The sequence below is a fragment of the Oncorhynchus nerka genome, linkage group LG2, assembly GCF_034236695.1.
Source record: "Oncorhynchus nerka isolate Pitt River linkage group LG2, Oner_Uvic_2.0, whole genome shotgun sequence".
Taxonomy (NCBI): Eukaryota; Metazoa; Chordata; class Actinopteri; order Salmoniformes; family Salmonidae; genus Oncorhynchus; species Oncorhynchus nerka.
The window spans coordinates 54,564,165-54,590,528 of NC_088397.1; the positions used below are offsets into that span (position 1 = coordinate 54,564,165).

The following is a 26,364-nucleotide window of genomic DNA, read 5'->3' on the forward strand; positions in this document are numbered from 1 at the left end:
GAAACTACGCACAGGCATGCTCAGAGTATGTCTCGACCCAAGAGAAACAAGGCTATCAAATGCCCCCGTTACTCGTTACCGACGTTAGATGGCATCACACACGAGCTAGCGGGAGCAAGCTACTTCAGTGTCATGGATGCCAGATCAGGCTACTGGGCTATCAAGTTCACAGAAGAGTCATCTAAGCTTACAACGCTCAACACACCTTTTGGACGCTACAGGTTTCGTCGCCTGCCTTTTGGGATTATCTCAGCCCAAGACGAGTTTCAGCAAAAGATCGAAGAAGTGTACGAAGGCATCGATGGAGTTGGGGCAATTGTGGACGACATCCTTGTCTATGGTCGAACCAAAGAGAAACACAACAGAAACCTTTGAGCGATGCTGCAAAGGTCCCGCGAGAGAGGAGTCCGGCTCAACCCCAAGAAGAGAAGTCGGCGCTACAGAGGTCAACTACTTCGGGCATCTTCTCACAGCTAATGGAATCAAGCCAGATCAAAAGAAGATCTCAGCCATAAAAGAAATGGAGCCACCAAAGAACCGTGCAGAGCTGGTAACAGTGCTTGGCATGGTCAACTACTTAGCCAAGTTCGCACCCAGCCTCTCCAATGCTAATGCCCCCTGCGTCAGCTGCTAAAGCAGTCCAGTGAGTTCCTCTGGGACAAGCAACACAACATTGCTTTCCAGAGAGTGAAATAACTCATCACGAGAGAACAAGGAACAATCCTTGCCTACTACGACCCCAACAAAGAGCTCAGACTCCAAGTGGATGAGTTGAAGTATGGACTAGGTGCAGTGCTACTGCAAGAAGGAAATCCCATCGGCAATGCTTCCAAATCTCTCATGGAGTCTGATATCAACTACGCTCAAATCGAAAAGGAGCTGCATTCTGTTCGGATGTTTGGTTTCCATCAGTACGTATATGGACGACAAGTCATTGTGAAATCCGACCACAAGCCCCTCATGTCAATCATGTTGAAACCGCTATCCGCAGCCCCGCCAAGGCCACAGAGAATGATCCTTCAACTACAAAAGTATGACTTCACAATCACTCATCATCCAGGCAAACAAAGACATCCCTGTCGCAGACACACTCTCCAGGAAGTTTCTTACCTAGAAGGACAGCAGCCTCAGTGAAGGCATGGACATGCAAGTGTACACTGTGTACAGGAACTTACCAGTTAGTGACATAAAACTAAAGGAGATCTGAGCAGGAACAGGAAAGCTATTGCACCTCTGCAAGGACAGTCAGGAAAGCTGTCACGCAGCTGAGGAAAGTCATACAGGATGGATGGCCTGAGGAGAGAAGAAAATGCCCTCTGAGTGTCTCAGAGTTCTGGAACCATCGTGATGAACTATCACAGAACAACGGAATGATTTTCTATGGAGAGAAAATCATCATACCTACCAGTCTTAGAGAAGAGATTTTGACAAAGATCCATGCTGGAAACATGGACATGGAAAAGTGCAAACAGAGAGCATGGGACATTTTGTTTTGGCCCGGAATGTGCAAACAAGTAGAGGACATTGTTGGTAAAGGTCCCACCTGTCTTGAACAAGGCCCCTCAAACACCAAAGAGCCAATGTTACCTCACTGAATCCCAGACCGACTCTGGCAAATCATGGCAACCGATCTGTTCACCTAGAACAACGAGGACTACATCGTAACAGTGGACTACTACAGCAGATACTTCGAACTTGACAAACTTCACAGCACCACATCCGCAGCTGTGATACACAAGCTGAAAGCAATCTTTGCCAGGAATGGCATTGAAGAGACTTTAATATCTGACAATGGCCCCTGTTACAAATCAAATTAGTTTGAATACTTCACAAAAGCATGGGAGTTCACACGTCACCATAAGCCCACATTACCCTCAAAGTAATGGCCTTGCTGGAAAATCTGTGCAGATCGCTAAATCTCCATGAATACGGCAACACTCCAGTTGACAACAGCCCAGCTGTTGATGAGCCCAGCTGTTGATGTGCCGCAGAATTCGCTCGAACCTTCCCAGCACCAGCGAGCAGCTGCAACCTGAGGTCGTCAGATACAAGGAAATTCATAAAAAAAACGTGCACAGAGACATCAACAACAAAAGCAATACTACGACAGGTCAGCGAGACCACTGCCACCACTGAACGACGGAGAGTCAGTTACAATCCAGGAGCATGGCCACTGAAAGCCAGCAGTCGTCATACAGCCAGCTCACACTGAATGTTCATATCGCGTCCGCACCACAGAAGGACCGGTGTACCGCCAGAATCGTTGTCACCTACTGAACACAAAAGAACAACACACTGAAGAGATGAACTGTTCCCCTGAAAGAGAATGTGGCCTTTAACACACACACAGCACAACATACACCATACTTACTTGCAACACCACAAGAACTGTTGACTGACACAGAAGCATGCTCAGCATCATATCACACAAGATCAGGAAGAGAGGTCAAGCCTAGAGCTGTCCTAGACCTGTGAAATGTCAAAGGGTGTAGGCAGATCACTGCCCTAAAATAGTTCCAGACTGTAAACGTGTTATTGAAAAGTTGACTTGAAATGCTTTGGTATTGTATTTGTTTGAAATGTTAAGATGTCTTTGCTACAGTGAAAGCTGAGTTGCTGAGAATCCTTTGTTCAAAAGTATGCTGAATCATTGTTTCAGAGTCTGTTATGTTGATTCAGTTGGTGCAGTATGCAGTATAAATTGTTACTTACCTTGAGTTCAAACTACAGCGCATGTATTCAAAAGAAATGCTAGAATATGTTGAACATTTTTATTTTTGTTTTTAAAGAAGGGGGATGTAATATTCATATCTGTAAACATACTGAATTGTAATTGGATGCACTTTACCGGCATAGCATATATTACTGCGCTCTGATTGGTTAAGACCACCCAGGTGATAAGGTCATCTTCCGTTGATCATGGTATGAGACACGTGAACATGCCAATTATAGCTCGCTAATAAAGAGCTACATTTAGAAATATCCTGTCCCCCTGCATTTTATTGTTTTGTACAAAGTGTGCAAATCAAGACATGGAGTCGTTTTTATTAGAGGGGAGAGGTTTAACTATTGTCTAAATTGTGGGGTCTTTGGTAAACAAAAGTGTCATAATCCATAGGGGCATATTTATCAATCAGATCAGAGATCTTCATGCCTTCTTCCAAACCTGGTCTGATATCACAAAGAAGTTTGTCCTGTCCCTATGGGGATTTATCTAATTAAACAGTATTTTAGGGAATGGAGATTACCTGTGTGGAGCTGTTTTTACACACCAATAATCAGTGTTCTCTTTAGGTGATATCACCATTACGCATGCCCTTGGTGACAGTCTGTTCAATTACAGCCGAAAGCTGCTCTGTTGGAATGTAGTGAGTCTCTTATAGAACCTCTGATCATTCAGTTCCCTGAGTACTTCAGTCTTATACAAGGCGTAGTCTTGTACAATTCCTCTCTTGTCCGCTGTGTGGATGGCTATAGAGGTGTCATTCTGGACATTTAAAGGCTTCCCACTGGGCACAGGCATCAATTCATTGTCTATTCCATGCTGGTTCAACGTAATTTCATTCAAATTAAGTGTAAACAACATTGATTCAATGAGTGTGTGCCCAGTGGGTCTGAGCTGGTAATGTTATTCTTTACATAAGGGATAGAGCCACTAGCTTGGATATGTCTTTACGCACCAGTCTGCAGTACATACAGTAGAATGGGAAAGTATTCAGACCCCTTCCCTTTTTTCACATTTTGTTACATTACAGCCTTATTCTAAAATGGATTAATCTAACACCAATCTACACACAATACCCCATAATGACAAAGTGAAAATATTTGTTTAGAATTTTTAGGAAATGTATTAAAAAAATCTGAAATAACTTATTTACATAAGTATTCAGACCCTTTCCTATGAGACTTAAAATGGATTTCCATTGATCATCCTTGAGATGTTTCTACAAGTTGATTAGAGTCCATTCAATTGATTGGACATGATTTGGAAAGGCACACCTGTCTATATAAGGTCCCACAGTTGACAGTGCATGTCAGAGCAAAAACCAAGCCATAAGTTCGAAGGAATTGTACGTAGAGATCTGAGGCAGGATTGTGTCAAGGCACAGATCTGGGGAAGGGTACCAAAACAATTCTGAAGCATTGAAGGTCCTTAAGAACACAGTGGCCTCAATCATTCTTAAATGGAAAAAGTTTGCAACTACCAAGAAATGTCTTAAAGCTGGCCGCCAGGCCACACTGAGCAATCAGGGGAGAAAGGCCTTGGTCAAGGAGGTGACCAAGAACCCAATTGTCACTCTGACAGAGATCCAGAGTTCCTCTGTGGAGATGGGAGAACATTCCAGAAGGAAAACCATTTTTGCAGCACTCCAACTATCAGGCCTTTATGGTAGAATGGCCAGACGGAAGCCACTACTCAGTAAAAAGCACATGAAAGCGTGCTTGGAGTTTGCCAAAAGGCATCTAAAGTACTCAGACTAAGATTATCTGGTCTGATGAAACGAAGATTGAACTCTTAGGCCTGAATGCCAAGCATCACGTCTGAAGGAAACCTGGCACCAGTAAAGCATGGTGGTGGCAGCATCAGGCTGTGGGGATGTTTTTCAGCGGCAGGGATTAGGAGACTAGTGAGGATTGAGTTAAAGATGAACGGAGCAAAGTACAGAGAGAGCCTTGATGAAAACCTGCTCCAGAGCACTCAGGACCTCAGACTGGGGCTAAGGTTCACCTTCCAACAGGACAACAACCCTAAGCACACAGCCAAGACAATAACAGGAGTGGCTTCGGGACAAGTGTCTGAATGTCCTTGAGTGGCCCAGCCAGAGCCCGGACTTGAACCCGATCGAACATCTCTGGAGAGACCTGAAAATAGCTCCGCAGCGACGCTCCCCATCCAACCTGACAGAGCTAGAGAGGATCTGCAGAGAACAATGGGAGAAACTCCCCAAATACAGGTGTGCCAAACGTGTCTTACCCAAGAAGAATTGAGGCTGTAATTGCTGCTTTGTCATTATGGGATATCGTGTGTAGATTGATGAAAGACACAAAAAACAATTGAATAGATTAAGGCTGAAAGGTAATAAAATGTGGAAAAAGTCAAGGGGTCTGAAAACTTTCTGAATCCACAGCTGGGTCAATAGGCCCAGGTGGAATGAATGCAGATGGAGCCCTAAACACAGTTGTCGTGGGGATAGAGTGGTTGCAATCTCTAAAGAACGGTTTCAGATGCAATGTGCACATTAGTTAGTAGTCGAAAAGTGTTGTAGTTGTGCGTCCTGATATTCAGACTGATTTGCTCCTATATGTATTATTGTGTATATATTTTCCATAAATAGTTCAATCAAGTTTATTGCACCGTACTGGCCACGTTAGTGTTTTTCTTTCTCCAATCAAGTAAAAAACAAATTGCACAATAGACACTGTATTTAAAAACATTGGCTTTTCAAATATATTCCATACTCCTTTCTCTTAATTATATTTTGGCTATATTCCCACTAATATTCCTTTATGTTCAGTACCAGTCAAAAGTTTGGACACTCCTACTCATTCAAGGGTTTTCCTTCATGTGTACTATTTTCTACATTGTAGAATAGTAGTGAAGACATCAACATTATGAAATAACAAATGGAATCATGTAGTAACCAACCCTTTGTCTTGATGACAGCTTTGCACACGCTTGACATTCACTCAACCAGCTTCATGAGGTAGTCGGGACTATCATTTGTTTTTCAACAGAACAATGACCCGACACACCTCCAGGCTGTGTAAGGGCTATTTGACCAAGAAGCATTACTTGTGTATCCCAATCTTGATATTACTTTAGCTTTGGTCTTGAAACAACATGCGGGAGGAAACCACGCAATAGCCACTCTAATATTATATTAGATAACCACTCTATATTTAGTAGCCTATATCTCCGGTTTTAGCCCCCGTCTCCCTTAATCTGCATTGGATGCACTCATAAATACGTTGCTACTCACAGAATGTTTCAGAGATCTCTAGTTATGATGCTGTGTACATTTCATCAAATGCTTATAGTCAAACAACTAATAATAATGTTTCCTTTTTAACCAATTTGCTCAAATCGGATTAAGTCGCCATTCATTCAAGTGAGCGGAATTTAATTGAATTCTGATTCCACCATCCATTCACGAACAGATTAATTAATGCAATCAATTAAAAGTGGGTGTGAAATTAATCAGATTAATGGCCAAACAAAAACACGAAAACTCATAGTGAGATGTTATTTGCCTGTGGGTAGTATGTATGTAGTTGTAAATCTGCTTGCTTGCTCCTTTGGCAGTTTGAAAAAGCGTGTAAATCGAAGCTGCATAAGTGAACCAGTCGTTTGGATTACATTAATGTTGACAAAATTTAAATATGATTTGAGCACTATCGTGAGATTACAGTGTATGTTTCTTTCATGTTTTCACTGAATGTAAAATGCATGCAAAACTACAAGGGTGTATTGTGTACTTGATAATGTAGCTAATTGCTATGTTTTCCAAACAGGAAAAACATACCTCCTCTGAGCTAGCCATCCTCATGGCAATGGAAAAATGTAAGTTTACTAAATTCAATCCAGTCCTCATTTACCAAAACATAGATGTCCCAAGGTTCACCAACCCACCCAGCTACACTCAGACATCTCATCCTACAGAAAAGACCCCACAGCAGAAAGGGTCAAAGTAAACCACAAAATAGATGTCAGAATCATATACATTGGTCATATAAAAAGCCTCAACACAACATTTACAGTTACGAGGGTGGTCAATCTGGTCATCATAACATAGGACTCCATTCAACAACATTGACAGTTACGAGGGTGGTCAATCTGGTCATCATAACATAGGACTCCATTCAACAACATTTACAGTTACGAGGGTGGTCAATCTGGTCATCATAACATAGGACTCCATTCAACAACATTGACAGTTACGAGGGTGGTCAATCTGGTCATCATAACATAGGACTCCATTCAACAACATTTACAGTTACGAGGGTGGTCAATCTGGTCATCATAACATAGGACTCCATTCAACAACATTGACAGTTACGAGGGTGGTCAATCTGGTCATCATAACATAGGACTCCATTCAACAACATTGACAGTTACGAGGGTGGTCAATCTGGTCATCATAACATAGGACTCCATTCAACAACATTGACAGCTAGGTTTCTCCTTATCGGTTGACATTGAATTTTCTGCTATTGCTCACTTTAAAATGAAGATTTACAGTATCATACATCACTATTAGTTTTGGTTTAGCGTCTTCAGATGTCCTTTTGACAAAACGAATAGTGTTGTCAGACACAATAAGAAGTACATTGTTTGATCTAGTGTCGGTGCTAAACTGTTTCTCGTTGTTGATTAAATCAGCAGAACAGGTGAAAGTACTGACAGGTTAGCAAGTTGTTTTCCACACTGTACATGAAGATACAAGCAGCCATTTGGTGTGACTGTGAACTAATAATGTGATTAGGAATCAATTTTAATAGTGTAATTTAGCTGTGTGGTTATTTCTATGTCATGATGGATAATCATAGTAATTTCATGTTTTTATGCCTGAAGAGTTTTCCCAGACTGAGGGAGTATTGCATATCACATGGTACATTGAACATGAATCTCATTAAAGCACCTTCCAATCATCTGTGAATAGGTTAATCATTTTAACCATTTTATAAATGCTATGGGTAAGCCATGTTTGCCGCAGTAAAATCTCGGTTAACCCAGAACTAAAGTATCACATAATTGGTTGGCTGCCTGAGTAAGTTCTGGGTCGATTCATGTTAAAAGAAGAGATCAAGAAATGCTAGAACAAGGAGCGGAATCGGAGTGAGGAGCTCCACCCTCTCTCTTTGCAAGTTCCAGGTGAATTGTCCCCTCCTCTTCCAAAATTCGAAATCATGATTTGACCAAATAACAAGTGAAGAAAAACCCAAACACTGGAACTACTGTTAGCCTTATCTGATGCATCCTGTTCGGTCCTGACAGATTCTCTCGCTTTACACACATAATCTTTCTATGAGAGACTAGCTTCAATGTGGAATTCATGACCTATTCACCTTATGCTATAAACCATTTAAAAAATCCACATGAATTGCTCCAAAACCAAGTCCTCAGCCTCCCACTTCGTGAAGCAGCCTATATCTCACAATTTCCCTCTGAATATATTTTTTGATTCCTCATCACATCATCACATCAAGTGATTCCTAATCACATCATTAGTTCACAGTCACACATAGTGGCTGCTTGCATCTTCATGCACAATGTGGAAAACAACTGGCTAACCTGTCAGTCACCAGTTCTGCTGATTTAATCAACAATGAGAGACAGTTTAGCACCGACACTGCGACAAACAATTGACTTCTAATTGTGTCTGATAACACCATATTTGTTTTGTCAAAATGACAGCTGAAGACTTCTCCATCAGAACTAATAATGGTGTATGATACTGTAAATCTTAATATTGTAGCCTACATTGGAATGGGAATCAGCTAGTGCCCTCAGAGATCTAAGGGCGCCTTAAACAGTTCTGCCACTATCATTAACCGACTGCCTCGCCATTGTATTTGATATCCTCCCTGTGGGCATTGATAGGAGACACAATGACAATGCACTTCTATTTGGAAGGGAAACAATTAAATATTCAGTGGCATTTGAACATAAAACTGACTGTAAATAAATGTTTGATTCCAATCTGACTCCTGCAAACAAAAACGATCCATATACCTTTGGATGTTACAGTTTGACCCTTCTATTGGGCTGCAGAGTGTCCAGTAAAATCCACAGCAGCAGCCTGCTTTCTTCAGGAATGTTCCTGGCACTACTGTGCTGGTTGGCAGGTGAGGAGAGAGCTGAGCTGGGCTTGTATGTCATGTCACATTCCCCTCATCTGTCAATGTAGTGGATTATTTCTTGAGAGACCAGAATTGGCTGCCCAGAATCAGGGCGCCATCAATCTTCCTGGCGCGGGGGGACGCAGGGGAGGCCACAGAGCAGAGGCTCATGGGAAGGCAGCGGCGCCACTTCCTGAGTAGGTGATGGAGCAGTCAGGCAACTCGTTACTCAATCCCAGCCTCAACTTTGACCAGCATATTTGTCACTGAAATATTCAAAGAAAGAAAGAAATGGAGGTTGAAAACCCCTATCTCTCTCATATATTTTCGGTATGCATGTACTGCACAGTGGCATTCTGTCAGCTGGCTGTTGCAGGAGGGGATAAGCCGTTTTTTCAAACATTGTTAGATGCTTGAACAGGCTTGAGGATTACATTTGTACCTTGCTCAACATGACCTTCACTTCCCCTGTGTAGAGATATGTCCACACCCGCATCTGAACACAGAGAGCTACTGCACCATTCACTCACTCAACCAGAGAGCTCAGGTAGCCAGTGTGAAAATCCGCCTTCATATCGGGATCCACATTCATTCAAGGCTTAATTTTGGCACAGAACACATGCCTGTCAATCAAACAATTTGTTAGAAAATAATACATATAGACTAGGCGATATTGCAATATTCTGAATATGTGATAGACATGGATGTTTTCAAAATAAGACGTGTGTACAAGGCCAGAAGTTGTGTAAACAGAAATACTGCGTCAAAGGCAAGTTTGACTGAGTCCAGCCCAAAGGCAGAAGCACAACCACTCACACGCAGAGCTATTTGTTTTGTGTATTGACTGCCAAAAGTTGTAGCCATCTTAAAAGGCTTTGAGCCATAACCTATGAAGCGTAACATGTAAAGTTCCTTTAAAAAAAAAAGATGTTTACAATGTTCTCAGCATCAAAACCATGTATGTAACCAGATGAAAGCATCGTACAGAGGAATGCATTATGTCAGGTAAATATGATGCATCCCGGTTGAATTCTGTTTAACGTTTCTCCTATTCAATTATGACTATCCATTAACCTGTTCAATTGTATTTGATTCCAGAAAACAGCCAAGCATAAAACCAAAGTGTTTATCAATCTGAGATCTCACTCTCGTCTGTCTCCACACACTGTATACAGTATATTTATATCCCATAGTCTGGTCGCTGAAACCAGAGAGCATCCTAAGATTATAAAATCAATTCTAATACAAATATTCATCATAGCATTTCAATTCCGAGAAAGCAGTTCTCGTTAGATCGGTTAACGCCAGTATGCACATGAGTAAGATTGATGAGCACTTAAAAGGCCTTGAAAGTACAGTAAAACAACAACAACAAAAAGTGTCCATCACCCGGCCAACATAAAGGCAACATCAATTTGGAGTTATGATAGTGAATGTCAACACATCCAATAGTGATTATACTGCATGTATTGTAACGTGCCATTGCCAATTATTGTAATGCTTTATTACTGTTAGTTGTAGATAGCCTGAGCTTAACTTAGCCGTTCTATCATTCTAGAATTTGAAAATAAGCCAGTGACAGTACTCACTGAGTACATGCTGCTGATTGACCATCTCAATCTTCTCCATAGCACACTGAACAATAAATGCATCCGTTGCTCTTCTGTGCCAAGAATCATCCACTTTCACAGTACAGAACACTCCTGCTCTCAGACAAAACACTCCTACTCTCAGACTGAACAGTCCTGCTCTCAGACAAAACACTCTTACCCTCAGACTGAACATTCCTGCCCTCAGACAAAACACTCTTACTCTCAGACTGAAGAGTCCTGCTCTCAGACAAAACACTTACTCTCAGACTGAACAGTCCTGCTCTCAGAATGGAAATTACTTGTAGTTTCCCACAAGGATAGAATAAGTGTGTGTGTGTGTGTGTGTGTGTGTGTGTGTGTGTGTGTGTGTGTGTGTGTGTGTGTGTGTGTGTGTGTGTGTGTGTGTGTGTGTGTGTGTGTGTGTGTGTGTGTGTGTGTGTGTGTGTGTGTGTGTGTGAGCTGATCTCGCTGACCATAACTTTCACAAAACTAGAACAGGAGGATATTTTTCTCAACCTTAACTTAGCTGACCTCTCTAGATGCAGGCGGTTCTCGTGTTAAAAAGCTAATTCGTTATCAACATACTTGCCTTGACATCACGTCGGAGAAATAAATGCCTTTTTTGGGCCTTGTGCTTCAATTACTGTCGTTTCACTCCATGGTGCAGCATGGCTCGGAGAATGAGACAAGCACAGATAGATAGCATCAATGTTTAACAGGTGTTGGGATTTGGTTTCCTGGTGAAAGGGGTTTGGAATACTGTTGTTGCCAGCAGCTGGTTTCCTGGTGAAAGGGGTTTGGAATACTGTTGTTGTCAGCAGCTGGTTTCCTGGTGAAAGGGGTTTGGAATACTGTTGTTGTCAGCAGCTGGTTTCCTGGTGAAAGGGGTTTGGAATACTGTTGTTGTCAGCAGCTGGTTTCCTGGTGAAAGGGGTTTGGAATACTGTTGTTGTCAGCAGCTGGTTTCCTGGTGAAAGGGGTTTGGAATACTGTTGTTGTCAGCAGCTGGTTTCCTGGTGAAAGGGGTTTGGAATACTGTTGTTGTCAGCAGCTGCGGGGAGCGAGTCATTGTTAAAAAAGCTTAAAGCAACCTGTTTCTGCCAAAGACACATGGCTCGGGAGAGAATGAACGCCGCAACTCTACTCCCACTGGCGTAAAGTACATCAGTAAAATACTTTAAAGTACTACTTAAGTAGTTTTGGGGGTGTATCTGTACTTTAATATTTATATTTATGATAACTATTACTTCACTACATTCCGGAAGAATATAATTTACTTTTCACTGCATACATTTTCCCTGACACCCAAAAGTACTCATTACATTTCTAATGCTAGGCAATACAGGAAAATGGTCAAGTTCACACACTTATCAAGAAAACATCCCTGGTCATCCTTACTGTCTGTGATCTGGCGGACTCACTAAACACAAATGCTTTGTTTGCAGATTATGTGTTGGAGTGTTTTGTGCCAAATGATTTGCTTAATGTAAGGAATTTGAAATGAGTTTTACTTTTACTGTTACTTTTGATACTTAAGTATATTATAGCAATTATATTCCCTTTTGATCCTTAAGTATATTTTAAAACAAAAACCTTTAGAGTTTTACTCAAGTAGTATTTTACTGGGTGACTCACTTTTACTTGAGTCATTTTCTATTAAGGTATCTTTTACTTTTACTCAATAATGACAATTGTGTACTTTTTCCACCACTGTCTGCTGCCACATAAATGGGGAAAATCAGACCCACCTCACTGGCACCCTCCCCCTTTGCCCCCACAGTCGACAAGGAACTGGATTTAATTGTTGAATGTTTCCAGAGAGGGAGAGAGAAACATAATTGTAATTTCCATGTGAGCCACTGTGATCAAAGCAGCCTGCACTCATAGCATACTGATGGGGTGTTTAGCCTAGAGCTTGTCCTACGTATCAACCAAACAGCTCGTCTGATAGATTCAGGATGCTGCAGTCACTCTTTCCCCACACTGAGAATCCTCTCCCATTAAAAAGTGCTCTTTGTCTATCTGGGGCTGAGGGGGAGTTTCAACCTCTGATCAAAACAGCAGCTGCAGCTGAGCTTAAACATTTACAATCAACTCCAAGCAACAAAATATTTACTCCAAAGAATGTATGAGAATGTCAATAAAAACAACTTTGAAGATAAAGTAGTTATACAGTTACCAGTCAAAAGATTAGACACACCTACTCATTCAAGGGTTTTCTTTATTTTGACTATTTTCTACATTGTAGAATAATAGTGAAGACATCAAAACTATGAAATAACACATATGGAATAATGTAGTAACCAAAAGAGTGTTAATCAAATCAAAATATATTTCATATTTGAGATTCTTCCAAGTAGCCACCCTTTGCCTTGATGACAGCTTTGCACACTCTTGGTATTCTTTCAACCAGCTTCAAGAGGTAGTCACCTGCAATGCGTTTCTTCTTAAAAGTTAATTTGTGGAATTTCTTTCTTTCTTAATGCATTTGATCCAATCAGTTGTGTTGTGACATGGTAGGGGGGTATACAGAAGATAGCCCTATTTGGTAAAAGACCAAGTGCATATAATGGCAAGAACAGCTCAAGACCCAGAGTTACCTCTGCTGCAGAGGATATGTTCATTAGAGTAAACTGCACCTCAGATTGCAGCCCAAATAAATGCTTCACAGAGTTCAAGTAACAGACACATCTGTACATCAACTCTTCAGATGAGACTGCGTGAATCAGGCCTTCATGGTTAAATTGCTGCAAAGAAACCACTACTAAAGGACACTCATAAAAATAAGAGACTTGATTGGGCCAAGAAACACGAGCAATGGACATTAGACCGGTGGAAATCTGTCCTTTGGTCTGATGAGTCCAAATTTTAGATTTTTGGTTCCAACCGCAGTGCCTTTGTGAGATGCAGAGTAGGTGAACGGTTGATCTCCGCATGTGTGGTTCCCACCATGAAGCATGGAGGAGGTGTGATGGTGTGAGGGTGCTTTGCTGGTGACACTGTTGGTGATTTATTTAGAATTCAAGGCACACGTAAACAGCATGGCTACCAAAGCATTCTGCAGCGATACACCATCCCATCTGGTTTATGCTTAGTGGGAGTATCATTTGTTTTTCAACAGGTCAATGACCCAAAACACACCTACTGGCTGAAAGAGAGTGATAGTGCTGCATCAGATGACATGGCCTCCACAATCTCCCGACCTCAACCAAATTGAGATGGTTTGGGATGAAGTGGACCACAGAGTGAGGAAAAAGCAGCCAACAAGTGCTCAGCAAATGTGGGAACTCCTTCAAGACTGTTGGGAAAGCATTCCTCATGAAGCTGATTGAGAGAATGCTAAGAGTGTGCAAAAGCTGTCATCATGGCAAAGGGTGGCTACTTGGATGAATCTCAAATATAAAATATATTTTGATTTGTCTAACACTTTTTTGGTTACTACATGATTCTGTATGTGTTATTTCATAGTTGTGACGTCTTCACTATTAGTCTACAATGTAGAAAATAGTACAAATAAAGAAAAAGCCTTGAATGAGTAGGTGTGTCCAAACTTTTGACTGGTACTGTATGTAAGAGCTGGAGCCATAAGCAATGAACCATTAGAAACAAACAATCCATTATACCATACTAGCATCTATAGAAACAAACAAACCATTATACCATGCTAGCATCTATAGAAACAAACAATCCATTATACCATGCTAGCATCTATAGAAACAAACAATCCATTATACCATGTTAGCATCTATAGAAACAAACTATCCATTATACCATGCTAGCATCTATAGAAACAAACAATCCATTATACCATGCTAGCATCTATAGAAACAAACAATCCATTATACCATGCTAGCATCTATAGAAACAAACAATCCATTATACCATGCTAGCATCTATAGAAACAAACAATCCATTATACCATGCTAGCATCTATAGAAACAAACAATCCATTATACCATGCTAGCATCTATAGAAACAAACAATCCATTATACCATGCTAGCATCTATAGAAACAAACAATCCATTATACCATGCTAGCATCTATAGAAACAAACAATCCATTATACCATGCTAGCATCTATAGAAACAAACAATCCATTATACCATGCTAGCATCTATAGAAACAAACAATCCAATATACCATGCTAGCATCTATAGAAACAAACAAGCACAAAAATGAATGCAACCACAGGGCACTATTCTTCTTCTCACAGTAGCTACCATAGTGGTTTCAAACCACCATCAAAAACCATCGCTATTACAAAAAGACAGAAGACTGTTTTCTCACTGTATCCACCAGGGACACAGTGAATGGTAACATAGCATTATTATACCCTGACACTTCTCAGAGAGCTCCCCTGAGAGACTGGCTGGGTACTGGGTAGCATGTGATGTGGCAGACAGAACAGAGACAGGGGCTCACCCAGGATCTGTATGGCATTGCGTCCGGGCCGCGGAACGTGGTGCTGCTGGATAGTCTCGTACAGTGTGGCCTGGCACAGCAGCAGGAAGCCTAAGCTAATCCACAGGCCCAGGAACCAGGACATGGCAGAGCGGCTGCAGAAAGAGTGCAAAGAGAAGGTTAAAGCAACATGGCAGGGCAGGGTGGCAGAGTGGCTACAGGAGGAGGGCAGAGAGAGGGTTAAAGAGACAGGGCAGGGTGGCAGAGTGGCTACAGGAGGAGGGCAGAGAGAGGGTTAAAGAGACAGGGCAGGATGGCAGAGTGGCTACAGGAGGAGGGCAGAGAGAGTGTTAAAGAGACAGGGCAGGGTGGCAGAGTGGCTACAGGAGGAGGGCAGAGAGAGGGTTAAGGAGACATGTCAGGGCAGGGGCAGCTACAGGAGGAACTGAGAGGGGGTTAAAGAGACATGGCAGGGGCAGCTACAGGAGGAACTGAGAGGGGGTTAAAGAGACATGGCAGGGGCAACTACAGGAGGAACTGAGAGGGGGTTAAAGAGACATGGCAGGGGCAGCTACAGGAGGAAATCAGAGAGGGGGTTAAAGAGACATGGCAGAGGGTGTCTAATAGAGGAGATAGAAAACACTGAGGGGGTAATGGAGGGTGACCCACAAAATACATGGAAGGAATATTGAAAAGAAACACAAACCAAATGACAGAGGTTAGGAGAGGTGAAGTTAGGGACAATGGCTCTTAGAAGAAAAAACAGGTATAAACATTGATCGGCAAGGCCAACATGGGGAGGGCTATCCCAGGACAATCAAAACAACTCTATCTGAAGAGAAAGGGACAAGGTCAAACTTGTCAAAAATCACCATACTACATGAGAACAGAAAATTATTGTGACATGACTCAGAGACAAAAAAAATATCCCAGACTTGTGTATAGGGTAGCTACAGAGAAAACAGGACCATTAAATCCCTAGTGTTGCATGTGTAGCAAAGATATTACCCGCAACACAGTCAACTCTCCAACGATGGACATATTTTATGAGTTCCAAACAACACTGTGCAATTGGAAAATAGACACCACTTAAACCAAAGATCACAAATCAACCAATTTTGATCATCATCTTCACACCATGTACACACTGCAGCCTACCAACTCAAAACATAAAGGCCCAAAATGTATGCTTCCATTCCACACATAAAGGCATGATGAGACGCCTTGGCCATTCATTTAACGATCGCCTAACGGATGCTGAAGGCCGACATATGGACCCACGCCTCGCTCGCCCTTCCTCACAGTGAATAATAACTCCGCCTCTCCAGGTGTTGCTACCTCCTCTCCTCATAATTCCATTGTGAAACATGCTCGGTCCTGGATTCACTACAGCCTTCCAAAACTGCATCCCAGTCATTCAGTAGATTTTCCACATCCTCATTTGTAAAAGTGACCTGGTCCCATACTGATAAACAATCTCAGAGTGTTTGTAAATTATATAGTAAATTGGAAGGGTAGAATTATGTCTTTCATGGAGTTATCAGAGTTATGGGAAGGTCCGCTCAATCCAAGATTACAGCCAATTAATTACAGCATTACCCCCAAAAAAGTATACCAGTTTCATTTGAACAGCAGAATGTTCAAAGCTGTGCTATACAGATTGCAAAATAGCTTGGAAGAGATTTTTTTATGTACCGATTTTATGGCACAGGGGGAATGAGTGATATAAAATGACGCAAGGTTTAAGACTTCGTGCTTTTCAGCTAAAACTATTGTTCTTGCCACCATCAAAATGTTGAATATTTAGAGTATACAATCATCGCAGCTCTGCAGATTTTGTTGTGAGGATACAGAAAGAATATACCCTTTCTTCTGGTATAGCCCTCAGGTAACCAGTTTCCAGTCTCAGGTTCGGGAATGGCTGAAAAAGCACAACATTAATCAAAAATTGGTGGGAGATCTGGAGAAACCTGGTCGGTAAGGTGATACTATACTAATACTCTTAGTAAAAGTCTTTATCCTCAACTCTCAATCTGTGGATTATATTTGATAAAATAGATTCAAATTGTATATTAAACACAGCGTAGTTGAAAGATACCGTGGTTCTTCCTTCAAAAGTTGTGGCATACTGCAGCACTGCTTGCTGGGTGCCACAGAATTCTATGGCATGTTCTTTGAGTGTTAGCCATTGTTGCCAGAATGACGCAATTTACCACAATCTGCCAAAATCTATCACAAACAGCAATCCATGCTTTGGTTTAGTTTATTTGGTACTGTTTCCAAATGCTAACGTTTCAGCATTTGTGGTTCAAATCCTATTCAAGTCATGGTACTGATATTAGCATTTTTTTGCACAGTATGTTCAAAACATCTATATGTGACTTTGTTGAGCTTCACAATACCAGTTCTCTGCTGCCAATGACTGGAACGATTTGCAAAAATCAATGAAGCTGGAGACCCATATCTCCCTCACTAACTTTAAGCTCCAGCTGTCAGAGCAGCTCACAGATCACTGCACCTGTACATAGCCCATCTGTGAATAGCCCATCCAACTACCTCATCCCCATACTGTTAATTGTTTTTTTGCTCCTTTGCACCCCAGTATCTCTACTTGCACATTCATCTTCTGCACATCTATCACTCCAGTGTTTAATTGCTAAATTGTATTTATTTCCCCACTATGGCCTATTTATTACCTCCCTTATCTTACCTAATTTGCACACAATGTATATAGACTTTTTTTCTCTATTGTGTTATTGACTGTATATTTGTTTATTCCATATGTAACTCTGTGTTGTTCTTTGTGTCGCACTGCTTTGCTTTCTCTCTGCCAGGTCGCAATTGTAAATGAGAACTTGTTCTCAACTAGCCTATCTGGTGAAATAAAAAATAAAAAATATTGACACCTTTTATATTCAAGTCGACTGCTGAACACTGATCAATTGCAGTAAAATAAAATACCTGACCTCAACTGAAAGACTGATGTCCAGCGCCTTCTCGCTATCTCCCTTGTTCGTGAAACACGTTTGGACCGTAGTATGGCACAGATTGCCATTGTGTTGTCCTCTTGGTAGTTTTTTTTGTTATAGTAAATCAAATCAAATCAAATATTTTGATAAATGACAAAGAATCGGCAGACCTAAAGAGACCTCCCAGTAAGCAAAACTAAGTTGAAAAGACATTGCAATTGGCTCAATTTAGGTTCTGAAATATAGGTGAAAAAAATGTTTTTATCTGACATTTAAAATCATACTGTATTTTTCAGATGTTGAAAATACATATTTTTCGGACATTAAAATCAGTTTAATTTTCAGATCTGAATGAAAGATGAAAGGACGTATTTTCCGGATATTGAAAATGCGTATTTTCCAGACCATGAAATCAGGTAACTTTTCAGTTCTGAATAAAAAATTTAAATATGGCATTTACGGATGTTGAAAATGCATATTTTCGGGTTTGTGATTCTATGACCAGCATTATCACAATAATATTACTTTTTTAAAATGTAATTTAGGAAAGAGGAGCCAAATGAGGATTACAACATATAATATTTATTATTGTTCCCGTCTGTCACATTCACTGTCACGACTTCCGCCGAAGTCTTCCAGCACCTCCACCAGCACAAACGGGGTCTCTCCTGAGCGCCCCTTTCCCGCCTGAGCCCAGTGGGGTCCGTCTCTCCTTGCCACAGGAGTGCGACGGGAGTGCTGACAACTGCCAGGGGTTCCTCCTTCAACTTAACCTCTAGCTGGCCACGGTGCACCCAGCTCCATCGGACCATGAGAGGGTGTCTGCCCTCGTCTCGTGCCTCACCAGGAAAGCCCTGGAGTGGGCCAACGCGTGTGGAGAGAGGGAGATGCGGCATTGGACCATCACGGACGTCCAGATCAGGGTCTGGTGGTTCCATCCTCCCGCAGCCCCTCTCCTATACCCATAGAGCTGGGAGGGGCGGTGCGCAGGGAGACCGGAGGGGGTTTCCGCTCGTGCACCATCTGTGGCCACAGAGGTAGCACTGCTGGTCGGGCCGGGTTGGTTCCTCTGGGAATCGAGGCAGCAGGCAGGGCGCTCTGGCGTCACCCCAGGTGAGCTGGCACCATTCTCACCCAGAGTCCTCTGTTGCACATATGTTTGGGTCTGTCACTTTTCCTGAGTTTTCCCCGCATTCCCAGCATAAAGCGCTCGTAGATTCAGGCGCAGCTGGGAATTTAATTGATAGAGCGTTAGCTCATAGTTTAGGGACCCCCATTGTTCCCATAGATGTGCCCTTCCCCGTTCACGCCTTAGATAGTCGACCATTAGGGTCAGGGTTAATTAGGGAGGCCACCCCTCCTTTGGGCATGGTGACGCAGGGGGTCACACAGAGAAAATTTGTTTTTTCAATATTGACTCTCCTGCGTTTCCCGTGGTGCTGCAAGCGCACCGAGCATGTGTCCCTGGTGCGCAACGTGCTTGGTCGCCTGTTGGAGCATGACCTGTACGTCAAGGCTGAGAAATGCCTGTTCTTCCAACAGTCTGTCTCCTTACTAGGGTATCGCATTTCCACATCAGGGGTGACCGCATTGAAGCTGTGCGTAATTGGCCGACTCCCAACACGGTAAAGGAGGTGCAGCGATTCTTAGGGTTTGCCAACTACTACCGGAGGCTTATCCGGGGTTTTGGTCAGGTAGCGGCTCCCATCACTTCACTGCTGAAGGGGGGCCCGGTGCGTTTGCAGTGGACAGCTGAAGCGGCCAGGGCTTTCAGTCACCTGGGGGCTTTGTTTACCTCGACTCCTGTGTTTGGCTCATCCGTATCCCTCTTTGGCGTTCATAGTGGAGGTGGATGCGTCCGAGGCTGGGATAGGAGCTGTGCTCTCTCAGCGCTCGGGTACGCCACCAAAGCTCCGCCCTTGTGCCTTCTTCTCAAAGAGGCTCAGCCCAGCGGAGCGAAACTATGACGCGGGGGACCGGGAGTTGTTGGCTGTCGTCAAGGCCCTGAAGGCGTAGAGACATTGACTTGAGGGGGCTAGGCACCCTTTTCTCATCTGGACTGACCACCACAATCTGGAGTACATCCGGGTGGCGAGGGGACTGAACCCTCACCAGGCAAGGTGGGCCATATTTTTCACCCGTTTTGTGTTTACCCTTTCTTACAGACCAGGCTCCCAGAACGTTAAGGCAGATGTATTGTCCCGGCTGTATGACACAGAGGGGCAGCCCATGGATCCCACTCCCATACTCCCCGCCTCTTGCTTGGTGGCGCCGGTAGTGTGGGAGCTGGACGTGGACATTGAGCGGGCTTCACGTGCAGAGCCCGCTCCCCCTCAGTGTCCAGCTGGGCGTCTGTACGTTCCGTCTGCTTCCGCGACCGGCTGATCTATTGGGCCCACACATCACCCTCCTCTGGTCATCCTGGGATCGGTCGGACGGTGCGCTGTCTTAGTGGGAAGTACTGGTGGCCCACTTTAGCTAAGGATGTGAGGGTTTATGTTTCCTCCTGCTCGGTGAGCGCCCAGTGCAAGGCTCCTAGACACCTACCCAGAGGTAGGTTATAACCCTTACCCGTTCCACAACGGCCGTGGTCGCACCTGTCAGTGGATTTCCTAACCGATCTTCCACCTTCATAGAGTAACACCACGATCCTGGTTGTTGTGGATCGTTTTTCTAAGTCCTGTCGTCTCCTCCCTTTGCCCGGTCTCCCTACGACCCTACAAAGTGCGGAGGCCCTGTTTACACACGTCTTCCGGCACTATGGGGTGCCAGAGGATATAGTGTCTGATCGGAGTCCCCAGTTCACGTCAAGAGTCTGGAAGGCGTTCATGGAACGTCTGGGGGTCTCGGTCAGCCCTACCTCAGGATTTCACCCCGAGAGTAACGGGCAGGTGGAGAGAGTTAACCAGGATGTGGGTAGGTTTCTGAGGTCTTATTGCCAGGACCGGCCAGGGGAGTGGGTGGCGTTCGTGCCCTGGGCAGAGATGGCCCAGAACACGCTCTGCCACTCCCCCACTCCTCCACTAACCTTTCTCCCTTCCAGTGTGTATTGGGGTATCAGCCGGTTCTGGCTCCTTGGCATCAGAGTCAGACCGAGGCACCTGCGGTGAACGACTGGTTCAGAAAGTTGGCGCAGACCGTCACTGCAGTGAGGCCCCGGTGTTCGCACCGGAGGACAGGGTCTGGCTCTCGACCCGAAACCTGCCCCTCCGTCTGCCCTGTCGGAAGCTGGGTCCGCGGTTTGTGGAGCCATTTAAAGTCCTGAGGAGAGTGAATGAGGTGTGTTACAGCTTCCCCCCAATTACCGCATTAACTCCTCGTTCCATGTGTCTCTCCTCAGGCTGGTGGTGGCTGGTCCGCTCCAGCAGTCTGGATATATTTCTAATAAACGTCCGGATTAGTGTCCCACTGCTTGAAAGCGGCAGCTCTAGCCTTTAGCTCCGTGCGGATTTTGCCTGTAGTCCATGGGTTCTGGTTGGGAGATGTACGTATGGTCACTGTGGGGACGACGTCATCGATGCACTTATTGATGAAGCCAGTGACTGATGTGGTGAACATATTCCAGTCTGTGCTAGCAAAACAGTCCTGTAGCTTAGCATCTGCGTCATCTGACCATTTCCATTGTCGTCCCCACGGTGAACACATTTGATTTTGTTTTGATTGTTCAGGTTTAGCATGAGCAATAGTTCTGGTAGTTTTGCTTTAAACAATCAGTGTATATGGTCATTTTTAGATTTTAGTTATACAGGGTAAAGTTGATAATTCCAATAACTAGGACAGCAATCACTTTTGTGAGCCGCACTGCATGGTCAATGCGGGAGGAAAAGAGAATCTCACTCCAGGAAAAATGTGTAAATGGTCAAAACCATTTGATTTGTTCTATCAATTAATTTGCTATGTCATAGCAAATTTCTTAAGATAAATATTGATACATTACCAGCTCAATTACTTTTAATCTGCAAAAACGACAAGTTAATTAGCGGGTGATGGTGATTTCAGATCAGAAGTGGACAAAAAGTAGCCTATACATTGCTCCCCCTAATCTGATAGTGGGGTTGTAGATGCCCAGTCAACCTTATGGCTCATCTCAGGTGCTTACAAACCCCATAGACATTTAAATAATTTACACACACACACAGACACACACACACACACATACACACATACACACACGCGCGCGCGCGCACACACACACGTGTTTATGCAACAAATGTTAGTGTGTCGGATCATATCACATCGAACCAAATCGCATCGATTCATTCCTCGAATCAAACCGAATTGCACTGAATCGTTTCAAACAAAAGCATATCATTCCTGTATTGAATCGGAGCCCGTGTACAGTATCTAGATACGAATCTAATCATCTTTAAGGAGAAAGATGCACATCCATACTAGAGCACAGTAGAGCACAGTAGAGTACAGTACGGTTTCTTTACTTTACTGTAATCTACTGTGCTCTACTGTATTGTACTGTACTCTACAGTACTGTACTCTGTTTCTTTACTATACGTTACTGTAATGTGGTGTACTCTGCTGTGCTCTACTGCACTGTGCTGTTCAAACTTGTGAAACATAGATGTCTATGATTGGATCAGATTTGGTCAGGTCCAGACCGAACCAATCTGAATCAGTTCTAGACGTATATGTTTGGGCCAAATCAAAGCTGGTATGGACAGGACCAAATCTGAAACAATGACAGACTTCCATGTTTTGGCCAAATACAGGCCGGTCCGGACAGTATGTTTGTGGATGTTGAAATCAAGGCCGGACAGGATGAAATCTGAACCAAACATATACAGTACCAGTCAACAGTTTGGACACACCTGTTCAGACACACCTATACACCTACTCATTCAATGGTTTTTCTTTCTTTTTACTATTTTATACATTGTGGAATTGTATTGAAGACATCAAAACTATGAAATAACACATATGGAATCATGTAGTAACCAAGAAAGTGTTAAACAAATCAAATATATATTTTGATTTGATATTCTTCCAAGTAGCTTCAAAGTGCCACCCTTTGCCTCGATGACAGCTTTGAACAGTATTGACATTCTCTCAACCAGCTACAAAAAAAATAACACTACTAAAGGACACCAAAAATAAGAAGAGACATGCTTGGGCCAAGATTCATGAGCAATGTACATTAGACCGGTGAAAATCTGTCCTTTTGTCTGATGAGTCCAAAATTGAGATTTTTGGTTCCAACCGCCATGTCTTTGTGAGACACAGAGTAGGTGAACGGATGATCTCTGCATGTGTAGTTCCCCCCGTGAAGCACGGAGGGAGAGGTGTGATGGTGTGGGGGTGATTTTCTTGTGACACTGTCAGTGATTTATTTATAATTCTAGGCACACTTAACCAGCATGGCTACCACAGCATTCTGCAGCGATATGCCATCCCATCTGGTTTGCGCTTAGTGGGACTATCATTTGTTTTTCAACAGGACAATGACTTAACACACATCCAGACTGTGTAAGGGCTATTTGACCAAGAAGGAGAGAGGAGTGCGGCATTAGATGACTTGGCCTACACAATCACCCGACCTCAACCCAATTGAGATGGTTTGGGATGAGTTGGACCGCACAGTGAAGGAAAAGCAGCCAAGAACTGCTCAGCATATGTTGGAACTCCTTGAAGACGGTTGGAAAAGCATTCCAGGTTTGCATTCCTGTTTGAGAGAATACCAAGAGTGTGCAAAACTGTCATCAAGGCAAATGGGTGACTACTTTGAAGAATATCAAATATCTTTTAATTTTTGTAACACTTTTTTGGTTACTACATTATTCTATATGTGTTATTTCACAGTTTTGATGTCTTCACTATTATTCTACAATGTAGAAAATAGTAAAAAAGAAAGGAAAAACCCTTGAATGAGTAGGTGTTTGCAAACTTTTTAATGGTACTTTAGGTCTATGATTAGTTCAGATTGGTTGTGAAATCAAGGCCGGTCCAGACCGAATAAAAAAAAAAACACAAAACATTCGGTCCAGACACCACCAAAAAAAGACCTTGGAGTCCGTCCGTGCTTATTTGGCTATAATGCCTGTTTTACACCACTTCTGAGTTATTACTGAATAAGCGTTTCACATTTATAAATTGTGAAAACAATTGCTTCAAAGACTATTTGAAGTGGGGAATCATTTACACATGTAGCCTATTTAGGCTATTCTGTTGCTATCACATACTCTGGCTGTGTAGCTGCCTATCTAGATTCTTTTCTCTCCAAATTATAGGCTAGAAACTTGGTATGTGCATGTCAGTTTGAGAAAAAGTAGACCTTCCTCTACTCTGAAATGACATTGAGACTAGCCTACTGAATATTCAACAAGCAGAAATTAATCATATAATTATTAACGGCATATTGTAATCCCCTCTCCTGCAATAAATCCGCTGTAATCCGCAGTTTTGTGGAAATGTGAACTGTTCCCCAGGGAATGCTTTTTACAGCGCTGTTTCTCTCTGGCAAACTGCCTTGTTCCTGAAAAAAAAACGGAATCTTTAGCCTGAACAAAGGCATGAAGAGAAGAAGCTGCTCTTTCGTCCTCCCCTCCTTTCGTTTCAGCTTTGAGCAACTCTTGGACTGTCAGCATGCATTCATGTCAAATAAGGAATGTTTTCTTGACCGACAGCGCGAGAGAATATGGATGGAGAGGAGACCCAGAAAGATATTTGGACCACACAGGCTTAGGCCTATGAATTTCAATGTAAACTTTCACAAGTTAATGGTAGCCACATGAAAAAATAAAAAATCACCATGTCAGTGCTATGTAAAGCAATTCATTTCCACATGACTTTTAGTTTGAATCCCTACCTCTGTGTTTTTTATGAAAAAACAAAACAATGCGCACTTCATGCAGGATTGGCCATTTGCGCCTGTTTAATGAGCCATTTAGTTGTCTCTTTGGGTCTAATTAGACCATTGATTTATATCGGCCTTGATGGTTGTGGAATAGATGTTACATTGCCTTTCTTAGGAGCATCCAATGTCCGGCCAATTTAGACGAAACACGTAGTGCAATGGCCCCTGCTCGAACACACCTGCGCACAGTCTCTGCACAAGATAGGCTTCCTGCTGATGTGCAAGCTTTCCCTACAACATGGTTGTAAAGGGGCAATTGTACATGGTAAGTAAATGCCTTTGACATGGTTCAGCTTAGGATAGCCTGTAGAAAAATGTCAATGGAATAGACTTGATATGGATTTCATGTGTCAATTTCAGATCTTAATTAAGACTAATAACTGTTTGTAATATAGCCTTGCATTAAAATGAATAAAGAAGAGTCTGGGCTAGAACATTTGCATGTTACAGCCTTGCCTATTGTGTTCCATAAGTAGCAGCATAAGACTGACATCTCTGCCCTACTTAGAACTGCATGGCACTTTCAGCATATCAGACAACAGGAAATGTCCAAAAACACGCCATATCTGGAATGTGCATAGCCTACACTCCTCATTAAACCAAACAGCAGTTCAATCCAACACATGTATGCTGGTCATGTCACATGCTCTGCCTGTCTGTTGCTCACAGCCCATACCTGTCATCTTAATACAGTGGCTCCTGGAGCCCTTCCACTTCTTACAAACATGACAGCTAAACCTTATCTTAAAACAGCTCCATAATCCGATTGTTTTAAATGAAAGTAATTTTTCAAAAGGAACAGAATATAATCACAAAGCACTAACAGAGTCCCAAAGAATAGCCCCAAACCCTTTACCTGAGTGGTCTGTGTGGTCAGAAGAAAAAGAGCCCGGCTGTCAGTATCACCGTCTGTCCAACAGACTCACAACACTGTCTTAAATCCATCCATAGTCTGAGGCCAGGGTTTCCCAACAAAGATCCAGGTGTAAATGAGCACAGCGCTGCAGGATAAGAGGGTGAGGAGCTCTGTTGTTTCGGCTCCCTCCTCTCACTGTCCGTCTGAAATCCTGAGAGTGCAGTCACCAGAAACCTCCTCAGCTCACAGCCACGACACTCTGTCACAAACTAGCCAGGGTTTACAGGATGGAAAGCTGCTCAGGTCACCTTTATATCAGCGCAGACAGCAGCTCCTTCCTCTCCTTCTTTCTCCCTCTCCCTTTTCTCTCTCTTCTTACTCCTGTGAGGATGAAAGCCCTCTTGTGACGACAGGGAGTTAATTTGCCTCCTCACTTCTCAGACACGGACGGAGATTGGCTCCAGCGGAACGATAGTTCTGTCTCCTCTTGGCTCCGTCCCCCCATTGAGAAGCTGCTCTGGTTGTGTGTGTGAGGCTCAACCCTCTTTCCAAAGCACTAAGTAGTGTCTATATGTGTATTACAATACAGCCCAGCCAGAGAGCGAAAGGGAGAGCGAGGGAATGTCCATAGAGAGAGAGAGAGACCAAGAGAGAGAGGGTGAGAAAGAGAGGGAGAGAGGGAGAGCGGGAGAGAGAGTGAGAGAGCTGGATCACATGTCTTAAAGCAAGACTGCCCACTTCTGCATCGAGACTATCATCTAATGAAGCATGCCTATTAACCCCCCTCCACTCAAGACATGATGCTCTGTGCTTTACAGCTGGAATGCTTGTCACTGGGT

General features: G+C 43.1%; 1 protein-coding gene across 1 annotated transcript in view; it reads right to left on the minus strand.

Annotated features, from left to right (window-relative positions):
- The window catches only part of LOC115138175 (chemokine-like protein TAFA-1), a 291,162-nt gene extending 265,077 nt beyond the window's left edge, over positions 1–26,085 (minus strand). Inside the window, exons 1-2 of the mRNA XM_029674723.2 lie at positions 25,526–26,085; positions 14,857–14,990 (exon numbers count right to left, since the gene is read on the minus strand). Coding sequence (XP_029530583.1) covers positions 14,857–14,980 — 124 coding nt within the window. The 5' untranslated portion in view covers positions 14,981–14,990; positions 25,526–26,085. The remainder of the gene's footprint in view (positions 1–14,856; positions 14,991–25,525) is intronic.
- Between the last annotated feature and the right edge of the window lie 279 nt (positions 26,086–26,364).